This window comes from Lepus europaeus, chromosome 10 (assembly GCF_033115175.1).
Source record: "Lepus europaeus isolate LE1 chromosome 10, mLepTim1.pri, whole genome shotgun sequence".
In the NCBI taxonomy this organism is placed as follows: Eukaryota; Metazoa; Chordata; class Mammalia; order Lagomorpha; family Leporidae; genus Lepus; species Lepus europaeus.
In genome coordinates, this window is record NC_084836.1 from 63,499,675 (window position 1) to 63,508,714 (window position 9,040).

The following is a 9,040-nucleotide window of genomic DNA, read 5'->3' on the forward strand; positions in this document are numbered from 1 at the left end:
CCCTTGTAGTGGAGGAGCAGTTAGGTGGTAACGTGTCCTTACCAAAGAACTAAATAAAAAATGAATACAGAGCCAGAGCCAGAGTTTCAAAATATTCTCATCTGTTAAATTAAGAGTGTCTCCCATAGAAAAGCAGTGGAGGCCCCACAGGGCAAGTACAAAACAGAATTAAAACTCCCAAGGGTCTTGTCTTTACAAAAGAAAAGGCAGGAGGCAGCCCCTGGACAGCTGGTCATGCTGGCCGCTCCGGTTGGACCACGTTGCATAATCCTCAGCCGCATCGTCACAACGTCTCTGAGCGTTTTGGTGGGGGAGAAGGGGTAGTGTAGTGTGTATGGGAGGAGAGGCCCAGAGGGCTCTCTTTGCCCCCTTACCCCCTTTTCCTATCCCAGAGGAAAGTCAAGGGAACCTGGCTACACCTTGAATGAGGCTATGTGTTTCAAACCTGGGGACGGGGTAAGAGGGGATCTGTGCTTTGAGCAACCTGAGCCAGAGGCAGAGGGGTGTTGGAGGGGTGAGGGAGGAGGCATGATGCTTATTGCTTTGTACCTTTCACTGGGAAGGAGGGCAGCAGCCAACAGTAGCTCACAGGTTTGTAAACTGAGCCTGCTGGCTTCAAGGGAGGCAATGAAGTCCAATTAAATATAAAAGAGTCATTTGTGCAAAAATAACTTAAAACAAATAAAAGACCTGGGGACGGGGGAGAGGGGTGTTCCCCTTAGCGCCTGGTGGGGAGAGGGCCATATACCACCCCCCCCAGGCCTTTTCAGTGACATGGCTTTGGGGGGGAGGGGGGGAGCTTCCCTACCCCCTGCAATGGCTCAGGATGGGATTGTAGGGGAAGGGGTTGCATTTGTGCTCTGAGTGGGGAGTAGTGCCCCCACCCACTGTCCACAGGTGCAGGTGGCTGGCAGGGGCTCCCAAGGCTCAGCACTCAGCTCTCCCCAATCAGGGTCAAATCCAGCTCCAGGTATGGCTGCTATGGGGCCAGTTTCCTCCTCTTGTTTTTGGCAGGACGGCCAGGGCGGGCCCGGGGAGGCAGAGGGACAGCCGTCTATACAAGGGGGGAAGTTGAAAGAAGTGACCAATCAGCTAGGTGTCAGCAAGTCCTTTATTTTCTCCCCACTCCCTGTAACTTCCTTGCCCCCTGCCTCATCCCTTATTTACCAGCTACCTGCCCACCCCCACACACCCCCCCACACACACACACACACACTTACTCGGGTTGTGGGGCTGGATTCCAAGGTAACATCCTGGCGGGAGCTATTGCTATTCCGGGTAGGGCTGCAATAAGGGGCACAGATGATCAGGAACAGCTCCCCAAGCACCAGGAGACTTTCAGGAGTTTGGGTGGGAAACTTTCTATATTTGAATAGTAAAGGCACAATATCCTTATTCATACTCAAGTAAGTATACACCCTTTTTGAAAACCAAACCACCATTTTTTGGATGTTCTTAACCCCAACAAGCAGGCACAGGCAGGACTATGGTGGGTGCAACACTCACTTGTATTTTCTCCTCCGGCCACGACGAGACTTTCTGACTATCCCTGGGGGTACCTGAGAAAGGATGGGCTGTGTGTGTGGAAGAGTTAGAAACAGGTACCAAGGACCCAGCCTTTCCTCAAAGCCCTTGGTCCCAGACCTCAGCCATCATTCAGCACCTACCTTCAGGTCCTCAGAATGGGGCCCCACAGGGGGTGGGTCCTTGGGCTCAGCACCCCCTTCAGCCAGCTCCCCATTATGCTGCCAGTGGTGGGTCCTTCTTGGGGACCGTTCCATTTGTCCATTGAAGCCACCACGTGTCCCCCACTTGAGGGCCAGTCGGCCAGGCTCCCGTCGGCTGCCAGGCTTTCGGCCCCGGCCTGGCCTGGCCTCACCGTTAATGCCCCTAAGTCCCCCTCCTCCCCTCCGGCCCCGCTTCCCTGACCCCCTCCCAGTGAGCAGCTCAGGGACTGGGGGGTCGGGAGAACCATGGGGTGGGGCTAAGGCACTGAGGGGAGGCCGGGCAGGCTCCGGTTCGAGGGCTGAGGTGGGGCTCTCAGAGGGCAGGCAGGGGGCTTCTGGCTGCTCTGGAGGGATCTGCTGGCAAAGAAGAGCTCCGTCAGTCTCAAACACAGCCCGCTGCCGAAGTAACTCGGCCTTCAGTTTCCAGGTGGGGGAGAAATTTCTCTCCCTGATGACACACCCACCCCCTTACCTGCAGACTCTGTAGCAGACAGGCTAGGGGACTAGAAGCCTCCGAGAGGGGTGGAGGAGCTCCCCCCCCAGGGAGGAGCTGCAGCCCCAACTGGCCAGAGAGAAGAGGGCCAGGAGGCTGCAACAGGCTGGGGAGGGTTCCAGGGCTGCTGGTTAGCGAAGACAGGTCACCTGCAGAGATGCCGTGAGGTCAGAGGTCTCGCCAGGACAAGCCAATTGGGCTGCGCAGACGGTCGTTCTCCGGCACAGGCTTTCTCCCCCGCAGTCCACCCTGCTCTCCCCATCTTTACTGCTTTCACCTCCACATCCTCACTCAGACTCACCCAGCAGGCTGGCACTCAGCAGAGGGCTAAGGAGTTGGGGGGGTCTCCCTGAGTTGGAGGGGGCCTTGCCCAGAGAGGAGGCCCCCGGGTCAGTAGTTGCCGTGGTGACACTGGAGGTAGGTGGTCCAGGTTGGGGGGCACTCAGGACACAGGGCTAAGGAAAGAAAACAGGTTTGAGCACTCACAAGTGACCTTCTGGAGATCTCTGGTACTTTCACATACAGGACCTAGCTGAAGCCTCCAGGGAAGCAGGCCGCTTTTATTAGACTCGGGCCAGATTCATACAACCATCCCACCCCAGCCTGCAACTTGGCCCTCCCCAAAGCCCCCCCAGGAAGAGCCGGGTGTGCAACTGAACGCCTTGGGTTCTACCTCCTGTTCTGTCCCACCCACTTGTCCTCTGTTGTCCTCACCTGGGGGGGCGTCCCCGAGGGGGGATCCAGGCTGGCAGCCAGCAGCGCAGAATTTAAAGCTATGAGGGTAGGGGGTGCTGAAAGGGGGGGGAATAATAGGGGGGGCAGGTCTCCCAAACCTGAAAATGGTTCCCCACTTGGACCCCCAGCTCCCTCTGCAGATCCCTCCCCGTCCCCAGCTGTGGGGCCCAGGGCCAACAGAGGCAGGAAAGAGGCAAGGAGGTTGCTAGGGGGTGCGGAAGGGGGTGGAAGAAGGTCTGATGGGGGTGGTGGAAGCAAAGAGGCCACCAAAAGCGAAGGCCCTTCGGGCTCGCCTGGGGCTAGAGGAGGGCCAGGTCCCCCGGGCGGGGGCAGCAGGGGCTCAGGGGGAGGCTGTCCTCCCCCAGCCAGCACACCAAACAGACTGTGACTGAGCAAGGGAGAAGGTGGAGGCTGCCCCAGACTCAGAGGGAGCGGCAAGGCCCCCAGCATCCCCGGGAAGCCAGCTCCACTCAGCGCCAGGCCCTGCTCAGGGCTGGGGAAGGGGAAAGCCTCCCCACCAGCCAGAGGAGGCAGAGGGCAGGCTGGGCCTGCCGCCATCCCCAGCCCTTCAGATGGGCTTTGAAGCACAGGGCTGGGGACTACAGGGGCTTTGGAGGCAGCTGGCGGGGCAGGGGGACCTGTAAAAGAAGACAGAGACTGAGCTCGAAGGAGGCCTTCCTCCTGGAGTCCCAATCACCCAGCCTCCCTGCCCCCCAACCCAGAAACCTGTCCCACAGCTCGCCAAACTCCCCCCACCCCCCCGCCTTGACTGCCTCTTTCCTCCCCGGGGCAAGCAGGGGCTCCAGGATGCTCACCACGTACCTGGCACGCTGCTGAGGCTGCCACTGGTGGCACCAGGCAGGGAGGGCTGGGTGGGGTGCCTGGGCTGGGGAGAGCTCCCTGAGGAGAGGGCTGGGGGAGGAGGAAGGTGTGCATCTGACCCCAAAAGGTTAAAGCTTCCATCAGAATGGGAAGGGCCAGGAGTGGGGAGTCCCAGCAGGGACAGCACAGAAGGGAGAATCGGCTGGGACGGTTCTGGGAGAGGAAAGGGCTGGGGGGCAGGAGCAGGGGCCCGGGGGCGGCTCCTTCGAGGGGTTTGAGGGCCTCCCCCTTCTAACAATCGCAGTACAGTTGGGGGTCGCCGGGGACGACGCTGAGTGGGACGGGGTGATGAGTGGGAAGCTGAGGGCACCTGGGCACGGGGCCTTCGGCCCTGTAAAGTGCTGGGAAGGGGTGACGGGGGTTGCTGTGCCTTGGCCGCTGCACAGAGGAGGCTGCTAGCGAGAAAGGGGGACGCCCCAGGCCCCTCCACAGTGGGGGCCGGTCCCAGGACCAGGGGCAGGTGCATAGTGGCTGAAGACACTGGCGGCTGAGTGGCAGGACCGAGGGGACCAGGGGGGCCGGGGAGATTATTGCTTGGGGGCAGGGAAGGGGGTGTTAAGGCATCACTACAGTGGAAAAGAGGAGGGTCTGAAGGTGGTGAGGAGGAGGCATGGGGGGCCGGAGGGGAGCCCAGGTCAGAGGGCACCAGGCTGGATCGCAGGGCAGCTCCCCAGTTGTATGCGGGGGCATTGAGGCTGATGGCAGGAGGAGGTGGTGGGGCTGGAGAAGGGGCATTGCCCCTCGGGAGGAAACAGGGGCTGCCGCTGCCTCCGGAGGGGACTGGGTCAGGAAGCCTTGGTGGAGGGAAGAGCCCCCCAGGCCCTGATAGAGGGGGGAAGGTCTGGGGCACTGAGGGTGGTTCTGGGGGCAGGGAGCCAGGACCCCCATTAAGTGGAGTTGTAGGAGGAACTCGACAGGGAGGGTGGGCGGAGGGGGGCCCTGGGGACACAGTGTGGAACAACTGGGGGCTCGCTCCCTCTCCTGCAATAAATGAGAAACGAAGGGTCAGCTTTAGGCGCCCTTCCAACACCATTCTTTTGTCTTCTCCAGTCCCATCTCCCACAAGTGCCCGACCTCCCTGTCTCCTCCTGTCTCCTGGCTCCCCACCCCACCCTACTCCCAGTGCTCCCACAGAGCTCCTCCCACCACCACCTCCCAGGTCCTCAGGCTGGCCTCAGTCTTGGGCAAAGTGGCAGAAGACTCACCAGGAGAAGAGTGTGAGCAGGTGGTCTCCATGCTGCGGTACAGAGTTGCCATGGCAACAGCTTTCCGCCGGTGGTTGCACAGCTTGGTCATGTCCTCCTCAGATGCTGGCCCCACCCCAGCCCCACCCGGGGTCACCGGGGCCAAAGGGTCAAAGTTGAAAACCTGTAAGGTAGAAGGCACGGACAAGGACCAGAGGGGGTGGAACCTGTGAGAAGGGCTACCATGGTCAGTGATTTGCATTCAGTCCTTTGGCTCATCCCTGTACTCACTGGCACCCCTCAACCCCTCTGACCTTGGGGACGTTGAGTGGACACTCCAGACCGCACTTGCAGGTCCCATCGCTGAGGAGGTAGCTCCGGGTTTGCTCCAGGGAAGACAGCTCTGTGCCACTTGGGCTGGGAGAAGACAAGGTCAGGGGGAAGGGCAGTTGCTAAGTTACAGACCTTCCTAGGAAGGGCAGAAAGGAGGAAAACAGATTCAAAGGCATAGGGCACCAGAGAGCAAAACGGCTGAGGAAGGAGAAGAGAGGAGAGCAACAGGGTACAAGCCCTGGGCTTCCAGAGGAGGGGCAGGGGAAGAAGATGCAGGCACCGTAAGAGCAACTGGGGGGACCGAGCTCAGGGAACGCTCTAGAGCCATACCTGATATAGAGCACAGCACCCTCCCGCACACAGCGCTGCCAGCCGATGGGGACAGATGTGGCCACAGGGCCCCCAGCTCTGTCTGCTCCACTGCTCTCATTGCCCCCATTCATTGTGTGTAATCAGCTCCCGCGTGCCTGATAACACAGACATCCATGTGGGCACGAGGAGGATTACGCTGGGCTGGGTCCCCGAGGGAGTCCCCCAGGAAGGCTCCAAGTGGCAAGAGGGAGCTGGGAGAAGAGTAAGGAGGAATCCTCTGCCACACCACCATGGCTACCTGAACATCTCTGCAAACATTGTGGGGTCCAGTCCAAAGCCGGGGCCGCCAGCTTAGCCCACACCTGTAACACAAGCAGAGCAACGAGACTGTCAGGGAAGCTGCCCCACTCGGGGGAGCGTCACAGCCCAGGACCCTCAGTGTCATGAGACCATGCCTCCAAAGATCTCAGGGGCTGCTGGCCGAGGCCACAACCATCCAAGCCCAGTGCCCAGGGGCCCTCAGCTTGCCCGGAACCCACAGAATCACAGCCCTAGTCCTGGACCTATGAAGAGCAAGGCCCCTTTGTCCCATTAGGGACAGGAGACTTCAACTAGGAGTGTGGGCAAATTCCCACAATGCCAGGCCACTAGGAAGTTTCCCAGAGTGTCTGGCCCTACTGTTCCCTCCCCCAGGAAGATCGTATAAAAAAGTACAGACTGCCCCTAGGTCAGTAGGCAACCACCCAACTGCCTGCTGCGGTGGTACCAGCAGGACTCCCCCCACCCCACCCCCACCCCCGTGTCTGCTTCATCAGACAATCGCTGATTTAGTTCACTCGGGTCTTCAGCGAGGTCAGAATCACAGCTCTGTCTTCTCCCAGGACCCTGAGGAGCTAGGAGCTCCTGATTTTCCCAAAAACCTAGGGCAAGGGGCTTCAGACCCTCGGATCAGCTCCGAGAGTCTTCTTGCTGTGTGGGGACGCCGCTGAAACCTGCAAGCACCCTCCCCAAGCTCACCGCCGCTCACACGCCACAGTGGCGGCTTCCAAACTTTCCCTCTCATAACAAGGCGCCCTGTCACCCAGACTGCTTCCCTCAGCTCGGGGAGGAGGGGAAGGCGCACGAAGTAGGAAGGAACTTGGGGAGAGGGCGGGCGGAGGGTGGGCGAAGCACGGAGGGGAGGGAGGTGAGGAGGCAGAAGTCAGGCAGTGCGAGGGAGAAACGGCGGGGGCAGGTGAGGGCGGGGGAGCGGGGATGGGGCCGGGGAAAGGGGCCGAGAGGACGCAGAGGGGGCAGAGGGGAGGGATAGGGGGAGGGGGAGGGGCGGTGGGGGGGGGCCGGGCCCCGCACTCACCGCGGCCCATGGTTCGGCCGGCCCCGCCCTGCGCAGTCGCGGCCCAGAGGGTGAGTGGGAGGGGGTGGGAGGAGGGTCGGTGGAGCCCGAGCCTCCGGTACGGCCCCGGCCGGTCCTAGCAGGAAGCGCCGCCGCCGCCGCCGCGGATCACCGAGCGGCCTCCCGCGCATGCGCCATGGGGGCCAGGGGCAGCCCTGGGGATTCCGTTCCCAGAAGGCACCGCGCAGCCTGCTGCCGCCGCCGCCGCCGTCGCTGCCGCCGCTACCGCCGCAGCCGCCGCCGCCGCCGCCGCCGCCGCTGCCCGGACGGGAGAGGGGCGGGGCCGGGCCCCCGCCCAGCGGACAGAGACGAGCCAACAGGAGGGGCCGCAGTGCGCATGCGGGAGCGCGCCTGCCCCTCCCCCACAACCCCCCATTAATCCCCAAGAGAACAAACACCCCACGCGGCCCCCCCCGCCCGCCGCGGAAGGATCTGCGTCTCTTCCCAGGCCACTGGTGGCCAATCCCAGCGCTCCCCGGGGAGGGGCCCCTGCCAAAGCCACAGGCTGCTGGGGGAGCCAGGAATGTCGGGGCCGGGAGGGGCCGGCCCCAAAGATGAAAGTCGCGACTTGCCCTGCCCCGCCCCGAAGGCCGCCCGGGTAGTGTGCTGGGACTTGACCCGCCTCCCCAGGTCAACGTGTCACAACACGACCCCGGCCTGTCAAGTCACATGACCCCTGCCTGTCACTGACAACCTGGTCTGTCTGTAGGCCAGGCTAGACCATCTGGTCCAGCCCGCCGCCCACCTCCACTCACAGGAGAGGAAATGGCGCGACCTGTCACTGCCACGCCGGCCTGGTGACAGCCTCTGCCCGAACAAACTGGCCGCCCCCGTGAGGGCATGACAGGAGCCGAGCAGGCCACCATGGCGCTTTCCACTTGGAAGCTGCTTCCAAGTTCAAAGTTCTCTGCTTTTACTTCTGACAATGCGTTATCTTTAATTTACAAACAACACAGGAACGAGAACGGCAGGATTCCCGGGCGAGGAGAAGGCAGAGCGGAGGCTGGCACCCGGGCTCCCGAAGCCCGGGACGAGGCCAGGCGCGCTCAGGTTGACGCACACGCCCCAGGCAACAAGGCTCTGCCCAGTGCACAGCAGGAGCCACAGGACGTAGGGTGGGGGCGTGTGGGGCACAAGCACACGGAATCGGGCCCACTGGGCCAAATAGAAGGTGACTGCGGACACGCTGAGGACTTCTGGGAGACGAGACAAACGTCGAGGCCGCTCTAGAAGCGGCAGTTAACGACCACCAAGGGGAGTCCGATACCTCGGCCCCTTTCCGGGGGCCCTTAGGGGGCGAAAGGAGAGCCCTTTTCGAAGACAAGATGTCGTCGGTCCTGGCAGATGGTTGCAAACTTTCAAAGGAGAGAGGTTCAAAAGGCCTGTATGCCCATTAGCGGGGAGGGGATTGAGAAAACGGGAGCCCCCTCCGTAGAAGGTCAAACGAGGGCTGATGCAAGGTGGGCGGCGTGGCCGCTCCCGGGGCGCAGAAGCTGCAGGGAGGACCCACACGGCAGCTCACGGGAGGCCACGGTTGATAGCCGTTGGGGCCGTTGGTTGCCGGAGCCGGTGCCCCGCCCTCTCTCCTCTCCCCCACCCCCCGTACCTCCCACCACCCTCGTAGTCCCCTGCGCGTGCGCGCGCAGACACCGGTTGCCAAACATTGCATCATCCCCGCCCCCCTCCCCTCCCCTCCCCCTCCACACTCCCCTCCGCGCGCGCGCATGACTCACCCACCGCCTCCGCGGAGCCTCGTGACCCAAAGCCACTTCCGGGTCCAACGCGACGTCGACCTCCGAGCGGGAGGGAGCGACAGGGGCTGTGCCATGGGGCTCCTGAGTGGCGGATGTGGGGGGCGAGGCGGGGCCAGTGTCGGCGTGCCGCTTTCTGATTGGTGAACTCTTGGGCACCGCCCCTGAGAGGAGGGCCAACCCCCTGGTAAAAGATCTGCGCTCTTGCGCTCTCGAGGTCAGAGGCTTGA

General features: G+C 62.2%; 1 protein-coding gene across 8 annotated transcripts; it reads right to left on the reverse strand.

Moving 5' to 3' along the window:
* Positions 1-54: 54 nt before the first annotated feature.
* Positions 55-8,824, reverse strand: MBD6 (methyl-CpG binding domain protein 6). 8 transcript variants are annotated; one of them, XM_062203362.1, is made up of 13 exons: positions 8,793-8,824; positions 5,965-6,028; positions 5,685-5,821; positions 5,336-5,438; positions 5,043-5,205; positions 3,778-4,818; positions 2,935-3,593; positions 2,522-2,675; positions 2,200-2,369; positions 1,668-2,084; positions 1,507-1,574; positions 1,221-1,362; positions 55-1,054 (listed from the first exon to the last, which is right to left on the reverse strand). In XM_062203362.1, exons 3-13 carry the CDS (start codon positions 5,795-5,797, stop codon positions 980-982), a joined length of 3,105 nt encoding a protein of 1,034 aa, XP_062059346.1. In that variant the 5' UTR covers positions 5,798-5,821; positions 5,965-6,028; positions 8,793-8,824; the 3' UTR covers positions 55-979. The 8 variants fall into 8 exon arrangements, with proteins under 8 accessions (XP_062059346.1, XP_062059349.1, XP_062059345.1 ...); XM_062203365.1 differs by lacking the exon at positions 8,793-8,824 and adding an exon at positions 7,021-7,215 and having other exon boundaries at positions 1,507-1,559; XM_062203361.1 differs by lacking the exon at positions 8,793-8,824 and adding an exon at positions 7,021-7,215.
* Between the last annotated feature and the right edge of the window lie 216 nt (positions 8,825-9,040).